Source organism: Phascolarctos cinereus, unplaced genomic scaffold, assembly GCF_003287225.1.
Source record: "Phascolarctos cinereus isolate Bilbo 61053 unplaced genomic scaffold, phaCin_HiC Scaffold_1;HRSCAF=81, whole genome shotgun sequence".
Taxonomy (NCBI): Eukaryota; Metazoa; Chordata; class Mammalia; order Diprotodontia; family Phascolarctidae; genus Phascolarctos; species Phascolarctos cinereus.
Window position 1 is genome coordinate 30,622,716 of NW_027555514.1, and position 27,584 is coordinate 30,650,299.

The 27,584-nt window shown below is 41.9% G+C and overlaps 1 protein-coding gene across 2 annotated transcripts in view; it reads right to left on the reverse strand.

Annotated features, from left to right (window-relative positions):
* Window positions 1-27,584, reverse strand: part of UBE2E2 (ubiquitin conjugating enzyme E2 E2) — a 417,806-nt gene that overhangs the window by 92,763 nt on the left and 297,459 nt on the right. For both annotated transcript variants that reach the window (XM_020971075.2, XM_020971076.2), the window contains one exon: window positions 14,054-14,186. In XM_020971075.2, the coding sequence (XP_020826734.1) occupies window positions 14,054-14,186 (133 nt within the window). The remainder of the gene's footprint in view (window positions 1-14,053; window positions 14,187-27,584) is intronic.

The following is a 27,584-nucleotide window of genomic DNA, read 5'->3' on the forward strand; positions in this document are numbered from 1 at the left end:
CACACACACACACACACACACACACACACACACACTCATAGACAGACACACATACACATAGACCCACACAAAGATGGACAGACAGACACATGGATGTACAAACAGATATGCATACAGACACACTGATAGACAGACAGATATATACACAGTCACATATAGATGGACAGAAAGACAGACACAGGGACAGACATACTGATACACACATAGATGGACAGATAGACACACACATAAACACACCGACAGTCATACACAGATAGACAGAGACACACACACACACACACACTGTTCCTCTCATCAGAGATGGGCGGACCACCAGGGAGGAGTGTGGCAGCGGCACTGCCAGATGGCGTTTCTGCCATAATCTGCCTGCCTTCAATGTTTGTCTCTGGTGCTAGAGAAGGTTTGCTGGGGATCTACTATTGGGAAGTGTCAGCATGAAACCCAGAAGCATCAAGAAAACAGTTTCTAAAGTTTAAAGGTATGTATACTAAGCTAGGGGTCGAAAGCTGCATCAGCGAAGGACAGAATAACCCACTCAAATGAAGTCATGGACTTGCATTAAGTGCTTCAGTGCAAAGAAAGCCAGGTTGTGAGTCAGTTAAGATTTTTTAATTAAAATGGAAAACATTGCCCAAGGCTCTGAAAGCTGACTTTTTATTCAGGATATTACATCCAAGCTATTAGGATATGTGATTTTTATGACACAAGTAAGTGTGGAAAAGGCTTGTAAAAAATTTTCTCATTTAGCTTAGGGCTGGCAAAACCCAGAACTCATTAGTGAGCTGTTCAATACAGAATTAATTATTGGTGTGACACCAATGAGTTAGGAACAAACTGAAAATAAGCTCGCATCATGGGACAACAGCCCTGGGCCTCCATTTAAACATCAGGGGCCCTGGGCAAAATGGTCAAGAAGGAAGTTCTCTCCTGCCTTCTTCTCCCACATCTTTTCAGGGCCCCAGGTTTGTTCTCAGGAAGAGCCTGATATCAGCTGTTTACACTTGAGTATGAATTTTAAGTCCACTTATTTTTACTTCTTACAGGCATGTTCCATTTTAAATCTTTCCTTCTGTTGTAGAAATGAAGACTTTGTCTTCCAGATTCATTGTGGAGACAGTGCGGTATGGTGGGACATGCATTCAGGAAGAGCTGGCTTCAAATTCTGGTGTCTCTGGGTGGGCCTCAGTTTCCCATCACCTCTAAGCTCCTTTCTACTCCCAAAACTATGATCCGATGACTTCTAAATTTAATATTCTTTCTACTAGTAACAGCAACAGCTAGATTCTACAATTCACAAAGTGCCTTACGTATATTGTCTCACTGAAGACTCACAAGAACCCTGAGCAGTTCGTACCATGCAGATATTGTACTCCCATTTTACAGATGAGAAAACTGAGGTTCAGAAAAACTGAGAGATTTGCCCAGGGCCAGAAAGCTAGTAATTCTCTGGGAAAGGAGTCAAAGCCAGTCTTTCCAGACCATAAGTACAGTGCCCTTTTATTATTCCCCACTGCCTGACTCTCTGCTCTTCCCATGGTGCCACAGTATACCACACCTCCTAGACAAAGGCTTTTTCCATCAATACATTATCTCAGAAAAATCTCCTTGGAAGAACAATGAGTTGAACCGTATTTAGGAGGAGGAGAAATCCTGTTGTCAAACTCTTGTCAAAATTGTGTTTAAAATTGGATAATCAGCAGTTGAAAAGACAGAATAAAAATATGGTTCTTTTAAAACAGCCCTCCTTTGAAATGCTTGGTTTAGGTACGAGAAGCTTAGTGATCTAATAAATTATAGAAGAAGGAAGGTATTGGGTACTGAAAAAAAAAATCAAATTGTTGAAAAGAAACAAGATGAAGTAATGGACAGTTAGAAAGAAAATCTTGCCTCTGAAATATCCTGGCTGGGTGACCTTGGATGAGACATTCAATCTTCCCATGCATCAGGCAACTCAGTATAACTGATGACATACAATGATAGAAGGAGTTTCCTCTTAGTCACCTACAGGTGACTGAGAGGGGAAGAAGAAGGACAGCAGACTAGAAGAAGAACTGGATTTGCAGTTGGATTATGAAGTCCTGGGTTTGAATCCCAACCTAACTAACTTTGTCATCTTGAGCAAATGGCTTTCCCTCTCTGGGCCTCAGTTTCTTTATCTGTAAAACGAAGAGGTTGGGCTAGATAATTTCTGATGTCCCTTCCTGCTCTAAATCTACCAGCCTAGCGATTCAGTTAATTCATGGCCTTTGACTCTTTGCGTATGGTGGTCTTCTTTGCCAACAAAAAGGCCATGGTCTACACGTAAAACCCATGACTTTTTAAAGCCCAGGGAGATACAGCTCTAAAGTCTTTAAAACAATCAATAATCCAACAAACCTTTACAAGTGCCTACCATAAACCCTCAAATTTGGAAAAAACTGAATGTAATAGACTCTAGTAATCACAAAATGAAGCAAATCTTCACCTGAATTTTTAGAATTTTGGGATGGATACAGGACATAAACAGGGGTGGATGGGCTATAATATATATATATCTGTGGATGATGCACTTTGTTGTTATAACTCAACTCTTTATTTAAGGGTTAACTTTTAACTTCACAGGATTGTGATACTTGACAGATTCTATAAAAGCTAAAGAGGAAATGTACAGCTCTATAGATCCTAAGAAATTTACATCATCATTCATTCAATCAATAAGATGCACTAGGTGCCTATGATGTTCTAGGCACTGTGGCAAATGTTGAGATAACAAATGCAAAAGCCCCTCCCTAAGAGAGCATCATTACCATTACTGTGCTATAAGAAATGATGAGCAGGATGACTTCAGAAAAAACTGGACTTACACCAACTGATACAAAGTGAAGTGAACAGAACCGGGAGAACGTTGCACTCAGTAACAGTAATGCTGTATGATGATCAGCTGTGAATGACTTAGCTTTTCTTAGCAATACAAAGATCAAAGACAATCCTAAAGGACTCATGATGAAAAATGCCATCTGCCTCCAGAGAAAGAACTGATGGCATCTGAATAGAGACTTAACCATACTTTAAAAAAAGAAGAAAGAGACAAAAGAAAGAAAAAAAAAAGAAAAAGCATCCATTCTCTAGAGAGGAGGGACTGTGAACTTTTTTTTTAAATTGGATAACTGCACTTCAATACAATCGGTGTCCTTTGTAATCCCATGCATTTTATGTTAAGCATTTAAAAACATTATTCTGACAATCGGTCCATAGGCTTCACTAGACCGGGTCAAAGCACTCTAGGACACAAACAAAGTGAAGAAGCCCATCTACCAAGGAAGCCAGTAGGTGCAAAACATAAAACAAATTAAATGCAAGGTAATTTTGCAGGTGAGGTGCTAGCAGCTGAGGAGGGTGGATCAGGATAACTCAGTTACCCAATTCAATGCCAAATAACCATAAATAAGTGGAGTGAGACTGCAGAAAGCTGCCAATTTTTATAAGGCTCAATAAAATGTGGTACTGGGGACAGCAACTAATTGGTGGTAGCAGTGAGTAGAATGTGGCTCATTTTAATGAGTCTTTTAGCCAAAATAAACCAAATGCTGTAGTTTACACCTGTGGGTGGACTTCTCTCATTAATGGGAAATAAGGTGTTATTGAAGAATAATGAGTAATGAATAGTAAGGCCTAGAGGTATGTCCTTGACAGGCCTGAGGCCCTCAACAGTCTCCTGCCCTAAAACTCCCCCTGGAGCAAATGCCTCATTGGCCTTAATCCTTCAGATGCACCTCCCTCCCCCTCCTTTCCTCAGGCCTGTACCTCATCCCTTCCTCAGCTCTCCCAAGATCTCCAAGATAATAATTAACTTATCTGCTAAACCTTTGGTGTCAGTGTTTGAGAGGGTGAGGAGTCTACCAGCCATAGGTCCTAGTCCACAAACAGTTTAAGCAAGGGTCTTCTGGACACAACAATTTTTTGGACTTTCTAATGTAATGCCAATGATGGTTCTGAGATGTTCTTTCCATGGGGACTCCTTCCAATGGGTGCAGACTGCGATCCATCCAATCACTTAATTCTGTGAGCGCCTTGTCCATTCCCTGAATCCTCTATAAAGCATCTGCCAAGTACTTAGCATAGTGCCTGGTACATAGTGCGAGTTTAATATCCACCCACTCCATTCACATCCTGAATCTTCTTTGTATCAGCTATGCCTTATTTTTCTCGAGATATGGACATTCTATGATTCATAGTCACATGGCATCATTGAGAGAATATTTTTTTAAAAGCTTTTCCAAATACATAACAGAACACAAAAAGAGGATTACACAGAAAACATGCCTCTCCAACGTGTACCACTTGCCTTAGAAAATAAAAGAATATAATAAATTCCTCAAGTTGTTTTCCAAACTATTCTGCTTCTTTGTGCTTCCTTATGAACTTTATTCTGTTCTCTTCTGACATTTAAGAAAAGTACTGGGATCACCGTGTTTACTTTGACATCACTACTGCTAACCCCCCACTCTCATGTAAAAACATGGGGATAAAAACACCCTTTAATAGTTTATCACACCCAAACAAATGAATCCCCACAGTGACCACTTCCAAAAATATGTGTCTCTCGTGGCACTTTTGAGTCTATGTTTCTTGGCTTGATCAATCACCGCACTGATCAGAATTCCTAAGCCTTTCAAAGCTGCTTTCTTTCAAAAATTGTTGTCATTGCATAAATTGTTCTCTTGGTTCTGCTCACTTCATTCTGAACCACTTTATACTATCCAGGATTTTCTGAAATAAGCTTTTGTCATTTCAAACAAGGCAATAACATTCAATAATATTCATGTACCACAATTTGGTCAGCCATCGCCCAAATGATGGGCACCCCCTTAGATTACAGTTCTTTGTTTTTTTTAAAGGAGGCTTTCACAGTAGGGAACAGCTCAGCATAGCCAAAAATACTGCAAAGGTTCTCACATTAAATCCTCTCCCCCCCATCAAATGAATGAAACCAAATCCCAAATCGCTTCCTAACTCAGTTCTGGGCCCACCTTAGTCTCCACCAATCATTCCTGGCCAAGGCACCTATATTACCGAACCAGGGGCTGCCCATCTGCACGCCATCATCTAGACGATATGCATCGTTTATCTACTTTGTTTTTCCAAAGTGGAAGGCTAGATCAGTCTTTTTTGAACGACCAGGTTTGATTAAGGAGACTTTATAATGTTCTTGGGTTTATTTCCATGGGTAACAATGACGACTTCAAACAGCACCATTCAGAAAACACCACCAATTGATGAGGATTCCTTTGATTTAAACTCATGGTAGGGCATCCTTCAAAACAATGGTAAACATGTAAATCTTCCTGCCTAGCTTGAAGTTGAAACACAGTGGATCACTAAACAATTATCACAGTGGTCACATTATAGAGGAGCAGCTAGGTGGCGCCATAGTGCATAGAGCACCAGGGTCAGGAAGACCCATCTTTATGAGTTCAAATTCAGCCTCAGACTCTTATGAGCTGTGTGACCTTGGGCAAGTCACTTAACTCTGCCTCAGTTTCTTCATCTATAAAATGAGCTGGAGCAGGAAATAGCAAACCACTCCAGTGTCTGCCAAGAAAACTCCAAATGAGGTCACAAAGAGTTGGACACAACTGAACAACATGTTATAGAATCTTGTTTGATTTAACATATTGTGTGGAAGAAGAGAAGAACCTCTAAGACTGTAGGTACCAAACCACATGCTTCTCTGAAATCAGCAAATAACAGACACAATGTGGTCTTGAGTTATCTCTCCTTCTCAGTCCATTATGAGACTGTGGGAAAACGTGTCCTGCTGTTGAGCACCGTCTGCAAAGGGATGTCTGTTTTTATTAAGGATATACCTTCAAAGGTGCATAGATTATTCGTATAAAAATTATGTGGAAACAAGAAAGTGGGCATATGGTTAAATCTGTGATGCTTTTCTATTCTTTTGGATCAACTTCTTTGAGTTACCTCAGAACTCTGTCCTGGACACCTACAAAATTATATCTCTGCACCGTAAATTTCTTTGGCATATATTAAATCAGATTCATGCGGTCCTCCAGGCATTATTTTTAGGGTTATCAGCACGGCCTCACAGTGTCCAAATGCCATAGCGCCCCTGCCACCTCTGATGAGACTAGATCACTACCAAAACATCCGCAGAACTGTTCCATTTTAAGTCCACTTCTCCTCCCAGCTTCACCGCCCAAGGATGCCAGGAGAATCCTTAGCTGGGATTCTGGGAGATGGTCTTAGCTGGGTCTCCTGCCAATCTCTTTTGAAGCTGCCTTCTGCTATTTTCTGAGGCAACATTACTTATCCTCTTCCTTCACTTTTGTTTTTGTTTGAACTTGTGATTTCACCAGTGTAGGGAGCTTCCAAAGTCAGAAATCAGGCTCTACTAGCATGGAGGGGCACCCTGCATAAATGTGGCTGCCATGTCTTTCCACTTGGCAAGGAGATTAAGCACTTACTGGCTGAGGTGATTCCTGGGCTCTTTCAAGTTAACTGCATTGTATTAACTTGTATAAGTTAAATGAAATATTACAAAGTTGAAACCAATATAGAATCAGTTGGTGCAAAATATCTCTGGTCCACTAGGAAAAATATTTATAAACCAAAATTCATTACTTCAAAAAGTTCTATTCTAAAGATTTTTTTTAACCTAGATCTGTGATTTTATTGTTACAACGAATGCCTGATAGGGCCCCAGCCAATGCTCCTCGACTATTAGAACTTAAGTAGCCTTGCAACTTGTGACCCTGGGGTCACACAGCTGGCACATGTCAGAGACATAACTTGAGCCTTTTTATTCCTGAACATGAGAGCAGCCCTCTAACCACCACTCCATACTGAATATTACCAAAAAGAAAGAAAAAGGGGGAAATCAGAGGCTCTTTTCCTTTAAAAGGTTATTTAAGACTTAAAATTTAAATCCAGAGAATTTGAAAGTTGGAAAGGACCCTAGGGCTCTGGCCATTCATTATTCACTCATTCTGCTCTGGGCAGAGGCAAAGTTGTGCTTGTCTGGAAAGTCCAAGGCCTTGGATTTGAATTTGGGCTCTGTCCCTGTCACTATTTGGATGATCTTTGGCAAGTCCTGGAACTTCTCTGGGCCTCAGTTTCTTCATGTTTAAAAGGAAGGTGTTGGGCTAGTCCTCTGAGGCCCCCAGAGCCTCTGTGACCTGAGATTCTGAAGCCAAGAAAGATTAAGCGCTGTGCCCCAGCTCATATTCCCCATGGCTGGTGCTGCTTTTCCTAAATCCCACTGATTCCTCTTGTAGAATTACAGACATAAATCGAGACAGCACCAGAGAGAGACTCTCATTTGCATTCATCACTCGTAGGATTTCCTTCCTGTGGTTATTTTTCATTTCCCCTGTCATAACCATCTTGGTTGTAATCATGTAGTAAGGTGTGATCTGTTTTCTTTGATTAAAGACCAGGTATCAAGCTTCTCAATAACTTACACCTTCAAATGCTTTGACCAAAGATGGGCCGGGAAGCTGGTCCAAGAACTTAAACGTGGCATTTGAGAGTGTGGGCGAGACCTTCTCTGTTGCCTGATATTTCATTAGTAAGTGACCTCTACAGCTGAATTACTCATCTCATGAAAAAGCTGTTAAAAAATATATAGAATAAAGGCAAGCTGAAGAGATTTCTGAATCAAGCAGAGGAAACAACACGGATTGCCCACGGGATGAGAAGAAATGTATCAGGTAAAAACTATATTGAAAGATGAGCTCATAGTAACTGAAAGGCTGCTCTTTCTTTGAAAGAAAGACAGACGCACCTCTGTGGACTGACTTCTTTTTCCAACAATTGGAGGCTCAGTTTTCCTTGCAGGTGCTGTACATTCTTTTTCGGCATTTTCCCACCAGCAGATACTGTCCTGACACAAGGAAAGAAAAAACATTGCTTTCCTGTGATAGATCTGAACCTTGCTAGAGCATGCTTGCCTGTGAACTCCCTGCACAGGTAACCTGGGATACAGTAAAATAAAAAACAGTGAGGGTGATTCTTCCCATGGTCTCTTCTCCTGTTTGCCGGCAGCTCCCACTGAGGACTACAAAGATTCCCACTACACGTGCTGGCCGCTCACTCTGAGTTAGGGAGCGGAAGAATGGGAATAACGTCATGTCAACACTAAATATGTCTACAGTAAGAAATGATGTATTCTATTACCTTAACGTGACTGCTTATTTAAAATGAATCTCATTATAGACGGGACATAACAAGGTAGCCACCAGCTAATATTTCATCAAGGTATCTGAGTATTTTAAATATTTTTGAAGAAGCCAATTGGATACTAAGGCTCCTTTCAGGATGTCTGTGTATAGCATTACATTATTTCTTTCCTGGATCTTTTCCATTCCCCAAGTTAACATGATAATGAGATACTATTCACTTTACCATTAGACTAAAAATATTTTTACATTATTTTCACATGGAATCAGGCCTCAGTAAAGCTAGCTTGCCAGTTCAGCAATGAGATTATGAAAATGACAATCCCTAACATGGAGTTCAGCAATTGTTACCATCTACCAGGAGGCTTGTCCTCTAATATATGAGGTCAAAGACCAACTGAATTCAGGGAAACAAGGAATAATTGTTCCTGGAGACCTTTTATGAGATGGATCCTTTTTCTCTACGGCAACAATGTTATCCATTCATTATCTTATTCCTTCTCTCACTTATTTAATCATTTATTAAGGTACTGGTATGTTTCAGGCATGTTATTAGGTATTTTATGAAACAGTCCTTGCCCTCAAGGAGCTTACATTCTATGTTATAATTGGGGAATTCATTTTTGACCATGGATTTGACTTCAAACAAACCACTGATAGGATCAACATGTCACAATTTACAGAGTCCACTGAAGTCAAGTCTACAAGCATTTATTACTATGTTCCAGGCCTTATGCTAAGTATTGGGGAAAGAAAGGAAAGGCCAAAAATACCCAGCACCCCATAAACAATCAAGTAAACAAAGAACCAGTTCCTGATCTTCAGGAGCTCACGGTCTAATGAGAGAAAATGTGCAAAAAAGAGCTACGAACAAACAAGACACAGACAGGATGAAGTAGGGTCTCAGGGGCAAGGCAGGAGAGTTAGGAGGGGTTGGGAATGGCTTCTTGCAGAAGATGGGATATTACCAGGGACTTGAAGGAAAGCAGGGAAGCCAGAGACATAAGACAGAAAGGAGGAAATAGAGCCTGCCGGTGACAATGCTCAGAGGTGGGAGATGGGCTGTCTTGAGCAAACAAACCACAGTGTTTTTTTGGAGGCCAGTGTCACTGGCTGCAGAATACGTACAAGGGAATAGGTTAAAAGACTAGGAAGGTAGGAAGGGCCCAGTTTATGAAGGGCTTTAAAGGCCAAACATGGGATTTTCTATTTGATCCTAGAGCTAATGGGAAAGTCCTGGCATTTATTGAGGCAGGGAAGTGACAAGGTCAGACCCACCCTAGAGCAAGATGGATCTGACAGGTGATGGAAGGGTGGAGTAGAGTGGGAGCCACCCTAGGAGCCATTGCACAGGTCCAGGTGCAAGGGGAGGAAACCCTGACAGCTGCAACAAAGGAAAGAAAGCTGTGTTAAGAGAGATGTTCTGGACCTAGAAATGGTGGACTGGTTTAAATGCCAAATGGAGCATTTTGCCTTTTATTCTAGGCAACAGAGAGCCACTGAAGATCCTTGGTAGGAGAATAACATGGGCAGACTCGTGTTTCAGCAGTAACAATCTGTCAACTGGGGCGAGGGGGGCAAATATACTAGTATGTACCTATAACAATTTAAAATTGTAAAACTAGGCTTGAAGACAGAATAAGTTGGTTATATCATACATGCTAATAATAAAAATACCTTCTATTGCTCTGCCTGTCACAAGTCTCTCTCTACTCCAGTCTATCCTTCACTCAGCCCTCAAATTAAGCTTCCTACAGTGCCCATCTGGCCAGGCCGGCCCTGCTCTCCAATACATTGCAGCAGTTTCCTATCATCTCCAGGATCAGACATAAAATCCTGTTTGGCATTCAAATTCTTCAGTAACTGTTCTCCCTGCCCTCCCCCATACTTCTCCAGCCTTCTCATACCTTATATCGTCCCCCAGGTCAGATGAATTTTGTGTAGAGACTCTGATCTCCTGGCTGTTCCTGGAACAAGACCTTCTATCTCCTGACTCCTGACATTCACTGGCTGTCCATGCTTGGAATTCTCTCACTCCTCATCTATACCTTTCTGGCTTCCTTCAAGTCTCAGCTAAAATTCCACTTTCTGCAAGAAAACTTTTCCTATACCTTCCAGTGCCTTCTCTCTGTTGATTATTTTGAATTTATCCTGTGTTTGTGTGTGTGTGTGTGTGGGCATGAGCGCACGCACGTGTGTATATACACATACGTATATATGTGTGTGTGTATATATATATATGTGTATATATATATATATACATATATATATATATATATATATATATATACAGAGAGAGAGAGAGAGAGAGAGAGAGAGAGAGAGAGAGAAAGAGTTCATCTGTCCGTAGTTGTCTGCACATTGTGTTCCCCATTAGACTATGAGCTCCTTGGAGCAGATCATTAACTTTAAAAAAACCCAAAACTGTTATAGGTTTCCTTAAAACAGAGAGCTAAGTACATTTAGGATATTATTCCATTTTCCCAAATTTCATTAATTGATTTATCTTGAAGTAGAAGGGAGTTCTTCTTAGAGAGGATCTTAGAAGCTGGCCTCCTGCTCAATTCATGGTTCCCCTCTATAGTGTCTCTGAGAGGAAGCCATCCAGTTTCTCCTTAAATATTTCCAGTAATGAGGAACTTATTACCTTGTAAGTTAGCCTACTCCACTTTTGACACTCCTAATTGTTGCAAAGTTTTCTTTCTTTTTATTTTTTAAATTAATTTATTTTGATTTATCAACAGCCACTTCCATAAGTTTTTGAGTTTTAAATTTTTCTTCCCTTCCTCCCTACCTCCTTCCCCAAGACAGCGTGCAATCTGATATAGGCTCTATACATACATTCCTACGGAAAGGTCTTTCTTACAGCAAACTGCCCACCACTGCCCTGTGACTTTCACCCACGGATCCTGAGAATTGTGGGATAAATCGGATCCCTCTTCCGAGTGACATCCCTCAAAATATTCGAGGCAAGTTGCCTTGTTCCTCCTTTTGGTTTCTAATCAGAGAGCCACAACTTCTTCAAACCCTGCACCACGTGGCACGATTTCCAGACCTCTTGCCCTCTGGTCGCCCTCTAGCTTGTCAACATCTTTCTCCAATGTAATCTTTCTCCAAATGTAATACCCAGGTCTGAAAGCAGCGCTCTTGATGTGGCCGGGCCAGTGTGCTCTGCACTATGGTTATTACTGCTTATGGTCTAGACACTATTTTTCTATTACTGCAACCTAAGATTACATTAGTTTTTTTTGGCAGCCACATCATACTTTTGGCTCATCTTGAGCTTGTAGTAAACTAATAGCCCCAGGTCTTTTTCATGTTAACTGCTGTTCAGACAGGTCTTCCTACCCTGTACTTGTGAAATTGGCTTTTTGGATCCTAAATGAAGAACTGCATATTCTTCTCTTCTTAATTTCATCTTGATCCTTTTGATCCATCATTCCAGCCTGTTGCATTTCTCTTCTTCTCCCCAGCTTTGCACTCCCTTTAATAATGGGCACTTTTCAGAGTACAGTGCCAATATCCCTAACATTCCACTAGGATGCCAAAGGTGAACCCAACCTAAATGGAAGAGCTGATCATGCTGGCAAAGTTTTTTGACCACCAAAAAAGAGAAAACTGTTTGCTTTCCCTAAAAATTGATTAAGTTGAGCTTGAGGGCACTGTATGCCATCATGATGTTGCCACTATTGCTGCTGGATAAGAAGGGGATCCCATTCCCAGGCTCTGCACCAAGACGAGGGAGACAGACACTCAGGCGAGGAGGAAGGAATCAGGGCAAAAACTGATAACAGAATTTCTTGTGGAAGGAGATCACAAGCTATTCTTTTCTTCCTCCTATTCCCTCCCACACCCTTTGCCTCAGAAAACTTTCATTTCCCTCAACAGCACAAAATAAATCAAATCTGAAGAAGGAACTGGGTCAAAAACTTGTCCAGAAATAAGCATTTTTTTAATGGGGCCAATGGGAATGCAGATGGTTTCTAGGGCTTGCCAAAGGAGCCCTCAATAAGGGAGATATTCCAAATGAAATAGACTGAGGGCTGGAGGCACTGTAGTGGCCAACGATGAAATACACCAAGAGCTGGAGGCATTTTAGCAGCCATCAAGTTCCTACCCTAATTTAATTTAATATTAGAGACGAGAAAATTCAAGCACAGAGAGGATGAATGATTACTCAAAGTCACACAGGAAGTGATTGAGAGAAATTATTATTTTACTATTACTATTAATAACCAATTGTTAATTTGGTATCTGGGCTTTTCTCCTCTGATTCTTCATGGAGGCCCAGCTCCTGTGGAAGGTCAGCCTCCTCTGAAGGACATGACTGAGATCACCCAACCTTCAGGGAACCATGCTCCTTGATCTTGGGCAGGACCCCAACCAACTAGGAGACCTTTTGTTTAGAATATAAACAGAATCCAGTCTAGGAGAACCCTTACCCAAAGGAAATGAGCCCTGTCCTTGTACCCCTCCATCTGAGTTTGGGGTGCCCAGCTAATGAAGGAGAAAGCCAACTAGAGTGGTCTGAATGGAGATGGATTTCCGTGAAAAAGCGCTGAAGGCTGTTAAGACTCATGATCGAGCCACAGTTTCACTGGGCGGAGCTAAAGACTTATAGCCTGCCTCCTCATTAAATGTCCACCAGTCAGGATTGATTTTCCAGTTGTCAAGGGAATTTCCTTTCAAGGATTATTAAAAGCTTTCAGACTCTCCATGTCTTTTGTGTTTGCTTACCGAAACCACTGACCATCAATTTACTGATGATTAGATAGCCTAATTAATAAACTGATTGTTAATTACCCAGAAATTCTGCCTCTCGGGTTTTTAATTTGTCTCGTGGCAGAGCTAGGATTTAAACCCTGGACCTCTGACTCCCAATCCAGCCTCACAGCAACAGAGACCTCATGGAAAGGGACCTCAGGTCGTCTATTCCAACTCTTTCATTGTATGGTTGAAGAAACTGACGCCTGAGGAGATTAAGTGATAGGCCCAAGGTCACACAGGTAGAATTCAAACCAGGATCTTTGACTCTGGGGCCAGGGCCCTTTCCATGCCGTTCCCAAAATAGTAAGAAGGGAAGCATGGAACTAGAAGAACCCACGAACCATATAATCAGTACCCAGATAATCAAGGGCTGCTTAATTGAGTCAGTTTTTTCAATGAGATGACGTGACTTGGTGAGTTCAGATACCTACACAGAAAACCATCTGTTAGCCACTCAGATTTAATAATTACACATCTCAGAGGCCTTGATAATGGACTGCTGAACATCTCTGTACAATCTGTGTGTCACACATTCCCTTCAGCCAAACGATCTTCACACCCTAGGGAACTCAATGAAATACGTAATAAACCCAGTCCCTCACCAATTCAGAACTCCAGTGTTAGCATCCTAATGCTTACCATGGCCTCGTGCCTGCCTCTGATCCCTGGCCGATCACGACTGCGCTATCAGTACCAGTTCTAGTGCTAGAGTCTAGTCCCAGACTTGTTCCCCATGGACCTCCCACTTCCACCCTGGGTGTCTTCATTCTTCTTTAAGATGTCACAGAATCCCAGAGTTGGCAACAGCCTCATATGCCATCACACCAATACCCTATTGCTACAGCTTCCCTTCTGCCACATCCTCAACAAGGGACCATCCACCTTCTGCATGAAGCCTTGCAGGAGTGAAGCCATTCCCCTTCTGGATAACTCTAATTGTCAGAGAATTTACAGCAAGGAAGAGGAACAGGGACATTAGGCATGAATTAGGGGAAACAGACCTCGTCATTACTTCTTTTTCACCCCTGGGAAATTCTTTGGGGCAATGGAGTGTACACTTCTAATGTGGTTTATTTATGATAACAATGATTGCTTAAGAGAGTCATACTGACCTTAGGTGGCTTAAATGGGTAGTCTGGTGAGAAGGTAATGTCAAGAAAGAAAACCCCTCCTTCATAGACAGACCCTGGGGGTCCCAAGATAGTTGACCGCCATTCATAAATGTTGTCTCCTTTGGGTCCAGCACTGTAATGAGAAATGAACACGAGACATGCTTAGAAACTAAGGATAAGCTAGAGTTTGTCGTATTGTTTTTATCATGATAATGAATTAGGCAAGTACATTTAAATTGATAACAGCAGACCGGAGGAAGTTAATTATCCAGTACAAGTCAGATGCTAATATACCACTAGTCACCACTGGGAATGCTTTAAACATCATTACTGATAGGAAAAGAAAACCAAGAAGATTTTGTGGTAAGAGGATGCTAGACACAAACACTGCCTACTTCAAAACACTGCTTAGGATTAGCAAACCTTGTAAGAAAGAGCAGGGAAACCTATCATTCCCCTTCCTTCTTCCCGCACCAGAAAAGGCCAAAGTCTCCCACTGCAGCCTGGGCCATCTCCAGTCGTCCTGATCTGTATGTTGCCACTGGACCCCGATGACTCGGAGCAGAAAGTGTGGCTGGTGACTTTGCACAGCCCTCCCTCCCTTAAATCCAATTTACTTGCACATTATGGCATCACCTTCCTGATGTCATGGTCCTCTTCGAGAATGCAGGACAAACAACAACAAAAACAGCCCTGTCCAGGGCCTCTGGCCCTCACACTAATTGTACTGAATCCCCAAAGTCTGGTACTCTAAGGAAGGCTGAAGTAGAACGCTCTGGGCTGGCTGACAATCCACACCACGACTGATAACACTGGGAAGGCGGGGTTTAAGCTCAGAAGCAATCCATGCACAAACTTTTGAGACATAAAATGTTCAAACATGTGGAACTTCCCACAATGGGGCCTTTCTGACTATACGCTGCACAACAGTGGGTTTCTCAGAAATGTAGTATCACAAAAGAATCCACGAGAGCAAAGGAGATGTGGGCACTATATTTCTCTTTGAGACTCTGAGCAAAAGGAACCAGGGAATCTCAGTCTTTGACAAAATAGTAACAGTAATAACGGCTGACTTTCTGTTAGTGCTTAACACCTTATACACATCATCCCATTGGAGTCTCAGGACGTCACTGGTTTGATTATCCCCATTCTACAGCTGTGGAAGCTTCAAGCGCTAAAACATTTGTCCACAGTCATACAACTAGTTAAGAGTCAGACCCTTAAGTTCTACCAAGAGCTAGACTTTACCCCATAACACAATTAAAGACCCTGAAGGACAGAGTCAGGCAGGAATGAAAGAAAAACTGTATTCAATTCAGTACACACTCCTCAGGCATTCACAATGACAAGGCTGCAGATATGAGGATTGAAGGGGGAAAAAAAAAGCCTGTGCTCTCCTGGAGCTTGCTCTCTGCTGCAGAGACAGGCAATGAAAGGTACAACCTAGTGAAGACTTTCTTCTGTTCTATCAGGTTTTGAAATTCTGTTTATAAAATTCATTGTTCTAAAAAACCTTATGGATAAAGCATGAAGTGCTTATGGTGTACCAGACACCAAATACAAGACAGCCCCTGCCCTCAAGGAGTTTACATTCTAACCTAGGAAGGGGCGGCTGACTTGAGATTACCTCCAAGGAACAAGGCGGATCCCGGAGAGCAGGCAAGAGGTCCATTTACTCCCCCAGGCGCAGCCAGCGTTAGAGCCACATGCTAAGTATATGTTCAGGCGTGACTTCCTATTAGCTTGTTTTGACCGTTTATCTTTATTCCAAGGGAGGGTCTGATGGTGCTGGCAGTCAGGGATACTGAGTGGGAAATAACCAAATGATGGGGCAGCAGGCGGCGCTGCAGTGGATAGAGTGCTAGGCCTTGAGCCAGGAAAGCTCATTTTCAGGAGTTCAAATATGACCTCAGATACTTACTAGCGGTGTGACCCTGGGCAAGTCACTTCACCCTCTTTGACTCAGTTTCCCCATCTGTAAAATGAATTGGAGAAGGAAATGGCAAACCACTCTAGTATCTTTGCCAAGAAAACCCCAAATGGGGTCATGGAGAGTTGAACACGACTGAAAAATAACTGAACAACAAACCACAGTGTAAGACAACAAAAGGCATCAACGAAACTTGAGACAAATTTTTAAAAAAATCTTATTGTGCAATTCCTAAAGGAATACGTCAAAAAGCGGCGTGGTCAGAAAATCATTCTTCACCTCCTTCCTTGTTCTCCATCTTCCCAGGAATGCCACGCAATGGCCTCTCTTTGTATGCTCAGGTTAGAAGCTTGGGCCACAAAGGGGGACTGTTGTCAGACAAACTCACTCATTCAGATGGCTCACATACTTGGCTGCCACCCTGAACTATAATTAGCCTCAATATGAATAGATAAGTTCCAAAGTGAGAAGAGTTAGTAGTGGGTAAATTATAGGCTTGCGGTAACAGAATTTCCTCACGGTAAATGAAGAAACATATTTTTCTAAAAGTTATACAGTACATTGCATACAGCTATGCAAAAATACGCAGGGCCATCTTTCCAGCTCCTACTGTAGGAGTAACTGTCACCATCCATGGCTCTGACACTGAAAATGCACAATGCTCCTCTGTAAGCCAGCCATTGCTCAGCCATCATAGCAGATCATCAGGGGGCTTTAAAGTTGCAAAGTACTTAACAGATACTGGATAAGAATCTCCCCTGGAACGGACATACCCAAGTAAAGTGATTCTCTAGCTTTTACCCGAAGGTGCTATTTCCTGGGGGTAAGCCACCCTTTCTTCTCTAAGAGTTACCAAGTTTTCCCTTAATTTTGAGCTTATATTTGCCTTTTGCAGTTTCGATTCTAGTTTCAGTTTTGCTCTCTGGGGTCAAATTATACAAGTTGGACCCCTTTTTTCACACACACACACACACACACACACACACACACACACACACATCCCTTCAAGTACATGAATGAACAGTTAGCATGCCCCATCCCCCCAAAAAAAATCCTGTTTTCCTCTAGGCTAAATATGCCAGTTCCTTCAACCAATCTTCAAATTCAGCCCCTTCATCATCCTGGCTGTCTGACCTCCTTTGGGTGCAAGAGTTCATCGTTTTGATTTGTTGATGGAGGTTAATGCAAGGAGTCACAAAATATAGATACCCAGGAGGAGAAGGCTTTATGCAATGACTTTTTAAAAACAATGCCTCTGATTTGTAACATCGGTTATTTCTGGATTAGCTTTCTTTGCCCAGTTGGCTGCATCTGCTGCCATATCAAACATTTCACACCCATAACTCTCAAGTTCTCCAAGGAAAGGATAGTCATTCATTTCCTAGCTTCATCTCTGGGCGCAGATCAGTCACTACGATTATAGCAGATTTTGACTTGATACAATTGTTCTTTTCATTTCTAGTATGGTAGTTTACATATCTATATCCATATTCCTTCTGCTTAACAAGAATAATAAAAATAACATGCATATACATATAAACACACATTAGTGTTTTAAGGCTTGCAAAGTACTTTACATGTTGTATCTAATTTGATCCTTATAACAATCCTGTTAGGTAGATGTTATTATTACCCCCATTTTCCAAATGAGGAAACTGAGGCAGACAGAGGTTAAGTAACTTGCCCAGGGTCACACAACTAGTGTGAGTCTGAGGCCAGATTTGTCCTCAGGTCTTCCTAACTCCCAAGACTAGCACTCTATCCACTTGGTCACCCAGTTGCCCTTCCTAGCCTCCTTCATCCTTCATCTGTTCATACAAGCCTTCCCATGTTTCTCTGAATTCTTCCTAGCAGTCATTCTTCCCACCTCTATATTTCATTACATTCACATACCACAATGTGCTCAGCCCTTCTTTCACTGATGGACAACCACCATGTATCATTTGTTCCTACCCCCAATACTTCTATGACTGTCTTGGTATATATTCAGTCCTTCTGTCTTCGAGATCCTGCCCACCAGTAGGCTCTCTGGGTGAAAGGCTATGAATAGTTTGGCCTTTTGAGGTTTTTTTTTGGCATAATTCCAGACTGGTTTCCAGCATGATGGGACCAATTCACCACTCCTCCATCACTCTACTAGTGTGTGTCTTTCTGCTGCCCCTCCCCCAACCCTGCTACCTCTCCTGCCTTTGGTCCTTCGATCAATTTGCTGGATATGAATCCAAACCAGAGTTCTGTAATTTGTATTTCCATGACAATTTGTGACTTCAAGCAATCTTTTATATTCCACTCAGCAAGCATTTATAAAGGGACAGGCACTGGATCTAGTTGTTAACAGTTTGAAATTCCCTTTCGAATTATTTGTTCATCTCCTTTGACCACTGATCTCCTCGAGAATTGCTCCTATAGGATGCTGACTTCTCATAAAGAGGAATGCCATCAAACTCCAGTGGCTGAGAACATTGGTATTCGGACATACCTTTATTCAGGCCTGCATAACTTGCGGCCCGCCAAAGGTTGGGTAGGCCTGCTTTACCCCACCCCCGAGTTTGGTAAAACTGAGAGATCTCTCTCAGACTAACTCAATTTCTAATTCCTCAAACCAAATTATCTCACTTTTGGCTGTCTGAATTCACACTGCACCACAGAGCGTACAGATAACACTGCCCTACTGGATTGGTGGGCGGTATTTGCAGGAAAGCCTTGACCAACACTGTAGCAACAATTTGTGTTAAGAACAGATTGCATTTTTTAAACAAACTTTCAATGTATTTGGAATCCCTCCAGCATTGTTCCTTAGGCCAGAAGGAGCACTGGCCTCTTGCCAGTTAGGGCTGCTGTCCTTGAGCTGCCCATTAGGATAGTGGGTACATGGGCTTCAGGCTCTAATCCTTTTTTGGGTAAAAATGTTGTTCTCTTTCTCTCTCTCTCTCTCTCTCTCTCTCACACACACACACACACACACACACACACACACACACACACACACACTTTAATTAACAGCTTTCCATAGTGAAGAAGATAGAGTTTACTAAAGAAGCAACTGGAATAAAAAGAAAAAAGGGGGAGAGAGAAGGGAGTACAAGTGCTAGAAAGCCCTCTGTATTTTGGCTGAGAATTGTACATTCCCCCCTCTAAGCACACACAGAGAGAAAACCTGGCCTCCACTATTACCGTTGTCAGCATGCTGATTCTCCGGGCCCTCAACGATTTTCCTAGTCAGGAAAGTTATTCCCACTTCCCACCTGAGCCTTGGAAGAAACCAAAAGGTTTCAAGTTTTCTTGGTAGTAGAAAGTAGAAAAAAATTGACTGTGAAAAATAATTCTGCTTGGATTGGTAGAGCCTTAGAGAGTATCTGATGCCATTAGGTGGGACTCCCATGAAACCCAAATTATAGCTAAGTGTAATCTGTAACTATAAATAGCACCTCTTTATAATGATAGATCTGAAGGAAAGTGCTAGACATTACAAGATCCCATCCCATTATGCTTGTCATTTGTTGGGTCATAAGGAAGAAGAAGGCAGTTTTAAAGGCTCTCTTCCAACACAATGTATTTCTCTTGTTTATGTGAAGATCATATAAGATTTCCTTGATATACTGAACAACAGAAGTAAATTTTGTTTCCTGACTCTCTAATTATCAACATCAATTAAGGCATAAAACAGGGAGACCTGTATACACCACTGCCATGGAGGGCATATGCTATCATAGAGGCCAATTCAATCTAGCAATCATCAAACAAAGATAAGTAAATATGTAATATATAGAAAATGAACATAAAATAATTGGAGGGGGGATAGAATACTAACAAAGAAGACATGTGCAATCAGGAAAAACCCTTGCCTTCACTGACTCCAGGTCACCCAGCAAATGTAGGACTTGAGTTCTAATTCAGGTCTTCTGAGAGCAGACCTAGGAACACTGGGTAGAACCTGCGAGGGCAGATATAGTCTTCAGGTCAGGAAAATGTTCCTAATGACTCCAGTGATCTGAAACAGGAATAGGCCACATTGGGAGGATGGGGCTACTTGACTTCTTTGGGCACGGCTGGATGACCAAGTACCCGGGACCTTTAAGAAGTGATTTGTGGTCAGCTGCAGGTAGGATCTGCTGGCCTTCAAGATCCCATCTTCTTCTGAAATTGTATGATTCTATGACTCCAAATTGAGGGCTCTTTCAGCTACCAATTGTGTGAGGCTAGCAGCAACCTAGATACAAAGAATGCAGTTATTCCTAATCACCAGTAACTCATATTCTAATGCAGAAGACCAGAATATAGAGAAGTAGATATAGAATACATTTAAAATGAATACAAAATACAACCGGGTAGTTTGGGAGGGAGTACACTAGCACTTGGTGGGTTCAGGAAGAAGATGCTGCCTGAGGGCATCTTGAAGGAAAAGGATCTGGGAGCTCTCCAGGCACAGAAGCCAGTTAGTGCAAAGGTCCAGGAACAGGAGATGGAGTGTCCTACATGAAGAACAAAGTAAAGGCCGGTCTGGCTGGACCCCAGAGCGAAGGGAAGAAGTGACATCCAGGGAGGCTGGAAAGGTAAGCTGGTGACAAAGGCATGAAGGTCTTTGAAAGCTAAAGAGCAGTTTAGATTTCATGCTAGAAGTAACAAGGAACCACTAGAATTCCCTGAGCTTGGGGAGCGGCAGGGTCAGATCTGAGCTTCAGGCACGTTTCTTTGCTAAGAGTGCAGGACGGACTGGAGCAGTGAGAGACTGAGCAGAATTAAGGAAGGAATGAAAAGAAGAAAAGAAAAAGACAAAAGGAACATCCCCAAAGAACGCTGTTTTCAGAAAAAGGTCCGAAGGGGTTGCCTTTTCTAGTGAGTGAAATCTTAAAGTAGCTCCCTCCCTTCCCCCAAGTTGTTCTGCTCTCTCCCTTCAGAGATTACTTGGCATTTTTTTGTATACCTGCTACAGACAAGTAGGAGTCCTATCACCCTCCCACTCTCAGCAGAACGGAAGCAACGGGAGGGCAGGGATTGTTTTGTTTCTGTCTCTGCATGCCTGAGTAAGCCCTTAGTAAAATACTTTTTTTATAGAAAGGTCAAAGAACACACATGAACAGAAGACAAAATAAACCAAACACCAGAAAGTATTCAGAAAAAAATGCATGGAAGCTGGAGACGTGGGAAAGGTTGGGAACTGTGATGGGGAGAGCCGAGGAAATGATAAAGTATAGAATCGTCGGGAACAACGGGGAAGAGAATCAGTGCTTCAACTGAGGAGGGAGAGAATTAAAGTGGTGGGTGTGGGAAACAGCACAGCTGTTTAGCAACTGAGTACAAGCATCTGCAGAGTGGTTTTTCTAAAATTCCTGAAGCTCACTGTATTTGTATTCAGTAAACAGTGTTTAAAAAAACCCCCAAAACCCGACAAAACACATGCATTGAAAGCTCCCATGATATCTCAACAACCAAAACTGCCTTGGTGAGAACATAAATGATCCATTTTATAGACCAGATTATAGTGGGGTCTGGGAAATGACTTAAAAAATAAAAAGTAATAATTTCCTTCACAGAGCTCCTTCCACGTAGCTTAGAGCTACCGCGGAAAGAAGCTAGGAGGCTGTCTAGTCCAAATCTCTCATTTTACAGATGAGGAAACTGAGGCCCAGGGAGGCACAGTGATTTGCCAAAGGTTACACAGGTATTAAGTGGGAGAGGAAGAATTCAAATCCGGGTCCTCTGACCCCAAGTCCATCCCCTCTTCCATTATCATTGTATCTTAGGTTTTTGTTTAGGCTTCCTTGTATACATTAATAGAAACAGCAATGGCTATTATAAATTCTGCATCAGAATTCAACAAACATTTATCAATGACTCACCTTGGTCAGAGAATGGTGTTAGGGATTGGAGGGGATACAAAGTTTAGATAAAACACAGACCCTGCCTTCATAGAGCTTCCATGTTTCTGCAGAGGACCTCACCCTCCTTCCAAACACCCAAGTTCAAAACCTCAGAGACCCTCCTGATTTTCCCTTCTCTCTCAGACCTCATATCCAATCAGTGGAAAAGTCTTATAGATTTTAACCTTCACAGCAGTTCTCAAATCTGTCTACTTCTCTCCACTCATACACAGTCCAGGTGGACTCCTGATAGGTCTTCCTGTTTCCTATCTTTCCCCTTACAATCTGCCCTCAACACAGCTAGAGAAATAATTTTTGGAGACACAAGTTTCTTATTCCCCTATTTAGGGATTTTCCTTGGCATACAAATGCTCTGAAAGCCTGCCATTACAATCTGATTCCCATCTACCTTTGCAATTTTATTTTGTATTACTCTTCTTTATATATTTATGTTTTCCAGTGTTTAACACAGTGCCTGGCACATAGCAGGTGCTAAATAAATGTTTATTGAATTGAAGATATTCTACATTGGAGCCAAACTGGTCTGATAAAGCTCCTGGAACTTGGCATTTCATTTGTTGTGTCCTCTATGCCTAAAAAACATTCCTTCCTCACCTCTTGGGAACATTTTCTTTCTTCAGGGCTCAGCTCAGGTTAGCTAATTCCTCTCCAAAGCCTTCCCTGATCGCCTCAGTTAGCTCTTTCTCTCTTCTCAAAATGCCCAGTGTTTACTCATCTGGGTGTGGGTTATATTACCTCAGGAGACTCTAAGTCTTTTGAAGGCCCCCAAAGAGAATAAAAAAGGCTGACAAGAAAACTATCTGGTATTCCGAATACTTACAAATGAGGAAACTGAGGTCCAGAAAAATTAAGTACCTTGTCTAAAGTCACATAGCCAGATAGTGACAGAAAACTGGATTAGAACCCAGGCCTGCTGAATTCCATGCTTTTTGCCACAATATTCCCTCTTCCACTAGGGTTTGTAAAATGATCTTCTGAAATACTTTCACCTATAAAAGAACTAATACAATTTGCATAATAAGCCACAAGATTCGTGTCCACGGATCAAAAACAAATTCTGGATCTTTCTCTGCTCCCACAGGCCTTGTCCCAGGGCTCTTTCTAGGCTGTGTTCCTGCTCACAGCCACTTTTACTGGAGACGCTATCATTCTTTCAGACTCCCAAGCTTCAACCTCCCAGGCTTCCCCTCTTGCTAACCCCTGCTTTTTCCTATAACACAGTTTTTATCTCACCGATTCACTTCTCAACAAGTCTCCCATGGCCCACCCTTGGTATTGCATAATGCCCCAATTCCTCAGCCTGGCATTCAAGTTACAGTTTTATTATTGGTCTTAATAAAATATGTTAAATAGAGAGGCACAGGGGACCTACTTATGGAATGAAATAGATGCAGAGACAAGCCTCCTCTGTAATTCGAACACTGTATGCAAATAGTTGCCGGGAAACACTGTTTTCTTAAGCAGGTTAACTATTCCCCCAGTACCTGGTTAAGGCCAGCTCATTTTCTTAGCAAGTCATTTCTAAATGGATGGTGAAAAGGTAACTTTCAGCCCAGCCCAGCCCAGCCCAGTGCGACTCTGGTGAACTCAGGAGAAATCATAGAAAGTTAGAGCCAGAAGGAAAGTTAGGACTATCATTTAGCCCCAAGCTCCACATTTTATCGATAAGGACATGAAGGCTCCTAAGATTTCAGAATTTTCCCAGGGTCACCTTACTGGTGGTAAACCAGGGCTTCCCATTTAAAACTCAGCCCCTCATCGCCAACCCTAACTAGTGGACCAGCAAACCTTCCTAAGGCTTCCTTTAAAAGCCCCAGTAAAGAAGATAGAACTTGGTCAGGAAAACTTCAGTTTGGTGATCTTTTCTTTACAAGCAGCCCAAGGGGAGCACAAAAGAGAAATAACCGCCCAAAGTGGAATGATGGTTTACATTTATAGAGTGCTTTAAGGTTCGAAAAGAGTTTTACATATGTTAATTCGCTTGATCCTCACAACTAGGAGGGGGTGTACTATCACAATCCCCAATTTTTTTTAACTGCAGCGAAAAATGAGGTAAAGAGAGACTTGCCCCGGGGCACAGAGCTAGTGTAGGGAGGAAGATTTAAAATAATAATGGTTAACATTTATACAGTGTTACTAAGTTGTGCCAGGCACAGTGCTAAAAGCTTTACAAATATTGTTTCATTTGATTTTCATTTACTGATTGATTGATTGATGGAAAGGAAGCATTTCCATAACACAGTATAATAAAAGATTATTGTACACGAAACTGCAAATCTATTATGTACAACTTGCTATTCCTTTTCTTTTTATTTATTTATTTTTGCTTTTTGGCTGGGCAATGGGGTTAATCGACTTGCCCAGGGTCACACAGCTAGTAAGTGTCAAGTGTCTGAAGCTGGATTTGAACTCAACTCTTCCAGAGCTTTATTCACTGAGCCACCTACTATTCCTTTTAAATATATAATTATCATGTAAATCCCCCCCCCCTTCTTCCTTAACAACCTTGGGAATAGGTGCTATTATTATCCTCATTTTATAGATGAGGAAACTGAGGCAAACAAGGGTTAAGTGACTTGTCTGGGTTCACACAGGGAAGAGGTTGAGGTTGCTCTTGAATTCAGATCTTTTGAATTCAGGGCCAGTGTTCTATCTACCTGGTATAAGGTGAATAAATGATATTGGCAGTCAAGACTAACACTGGCAAAATTATGAAACAGGACAAAATTTGGTGGCCTCAATCTCCCTTTTGTTACATCATTTTGTTTGTGCTTGGATTTCTGCTAAATTTTTTTGTGCCCTTTTGTTATCAAAATTCATGTTCAGAGGGGCACCTAGGTGGCACCTAGATAGAGCACTGGCCTTGCAGTCAGGAGGACCTGAGTTCAAATCCGGCCTCAGACACATAATACTTCCTAGCTGTGTGACTCTAGGCGAGTCACTTAACCCCAAATGCCCCACTTAAAAAAAAAATCATGTTCAGAAAAAGGATCTGATAAATTCACTTACATTAGGGTATAAATGACTGATAAGACAGTGATCTTTCCCTGGGGACATTTGTATTTTAGTTAGGGATAAAGGAAAGCTTTTCTCATTGTGAATTGTAGGGAAAAAGTTTTTACATTCCAGGACTCGCGAAGGATTTAAAAGCCAAATGGAAGCAATAGGGAAGTGAAAGAGAGCCAATGAAGTTTATGGAGGAGGGGGGTGACATGATTAGAGCTGTGCTTTCCAGGTGTAACAAAAATTATGCTGTAAACCTTGAGGGTTTGGAGAAGGAAGGAGCTCAGGGGACTTAAAGGGAAGTCCTAACTTAGAGCAGAGGAAAAGCTCTGAGGTGTCTGTCTGGGGGCAGAAACATTGCTCCAGGTGTTTTGAGGTGGTCAGAACCATGCATTAGGAAGAACACATTGGAGGACCCTAAAGCCCTTCGGGCACTTCTGGCTTCAAGAGAGAAGATGCAAGAGGCCAACCCCACTTCAGGTTACTTAAAGAGAAGACTCTGGGAAGACACGAGTGGAGTTGGCAGTCTCCATCATGACTCTACTCTTACCTTGCTACAGTAGAGAATTTAAGGAGATTGCCCTGGGGTAAGATCCAGGAATTCCCCCCCACCCCCCCCCCCCGCCTCTCTTAGTTGAGCTGAATAACCCTGATCTCAATGGGAGAGCGCCCTCTCTCTGTACTGTCTGGTAGATATTCTTCAATGAATTTCTTCTCTGATTTCTGCTTTGCTACGATTTGGAGAAATGGGTTTCTTTGCTCTTTGTCACGTGTGCTCATTATGGAACTCGTATTTACTGTGTCAAGCCTTGGATATCGAGCTTGGGGTGCTCCTAATCACAACAAAGCCATCAGAAGTTAGACTGAACCCAATCTTACTCCTAGATTAACTGTATTTAAGGGAGCACACAGATATACTTCTAACCTAATATCTCCTCATTTTGAAGAGAGCAGAGTGGCCTCCAGCCCCAACTCCCTGACATTAAGGAAAGTCTCCCTCAGAGAAGGGAAAAGAAGCCTCTAGAAACACCCACTCTGCCACACATGACAGTCCTCTCTACACATGGGGTTCTTTCCTATATAAATAAGCTCCTTGGAGACAGGTAATGTTTCATATTCCCCCCCTTCACATACCCCAAGTAAGCACAATGCTTGGCACAAAGAAGGTGCTTTCTAAGTGCTTACTGAGTGACTGATAACAAACAGTGAGAGTTCGGTCAGAGACCAACATTTGACTGAATAAATTACACCGTTTTTCTCTCAGTTTCCTTATCAAACTCAATACTTGTGGATCGCCATTTCCAGTGTTTGGCATTGCCCTCCTAACTAAAGAATACCAACACATGCTGCAAAATTACAATGCCCAAGTTTGGCCCCAAGTAATAGACATGAGGTGACACTTTCTTCTTTCTTCTTAGAAGTTACTGTGGGCTTGGAACCCTGCCCATAGGGCAGACATTTTCAATACCGTGGGTAGTTTTGAACTTTTTCATTACATTGAAGGGCTCTCTGGAGAGGGTGGGACAAGGGAAATAGTGGGAAATGTAAGTGATTTAAAAACAAAAGATATCAATGCAAGTTGATTTTTCTTTTTTCTTTTTTAAAAGAATTCCTACTCATCCTTGTGGGGCACAGTGGATAGAGCAATGGGCCTGGAGTCAGGAAGACCTGAGTTCAAGTCTAGCCTCAGACACTAGTCACTTAACCCTGTTTGCCTCAGTTTCCTCCTCTGTAAAATGAACTGGAGAAGGAAATAGCAAATCACTCCAGTATCTTTGCCAAGAAAACCCCAAATGGAATTACAAAGTGTCAGACACAACTGAAATGACTGAACAATTTACCCTTCTAGCTCTGATGGCATCCCTTCCACAAAGTCTTCTCTGGAGCTAGGAGTCTCAGGACCCCTTATACTCTTGAACCCTTTCTTGGATCTTTTGTGGTAACCTTTTCTTTAAACATAAAGTCAGTCTGTCAACAAGCATTTTTTAAGCATCCACCATGTGCCAGAAACTGTGCTAAGTACTGAGGATGCAAAGAAAAATGGAAGACAGCTCCCACTTTTCAGGAGCTCACAGTCTGATGGGGAAGACAAGAGGCAAACAAGTACATTCAAACAAAATAGATACAGGATAAACTGGAAACAGTTAAATCACAGATGATATATCTAGACCATCAGGGACCATCCATCCCACACCCTTTATTTTATGGTTAAGAAAACTGTAGCAAGAGGTCAAGTGACCTGCCTATGGTTCTCTGGGATGGACACCTCCCCCATCAAGCCTATTTTGTAGTAGTATTATTTGGGTACATATCAATAGCATATTTCTACAGTGGCCTCAGATCTTGGGTTTTCCACAAAAGCCTGGGTACCAATAAAGGGACACTTAATAAAGCTTTCTTTGCACAAGAAGTATCTTCTGTCAGATTATGTGTCCAGATTTGGGGTCCTGAAATTATGGTCACTGTACATCTCCTCTCTCCCTCACACTGGATTGGAAGGTCCAACTGGCTAAGGACTTATTCATCCTTATAATCCCAAGTGCAGGTCACATAGTAGGCATACAATAAATGTTCATTGGATTGAACTGATCATGACATTTAAATTTATTTTTCTTTTTTTATCCTTTTTAAAAAAATTTTATTTTGATTTATCAACAATCACTTCCATATTTGTTTGAGTTGAAAATTTTTCTCCTCCTTCCTCCCCCCCATCCTC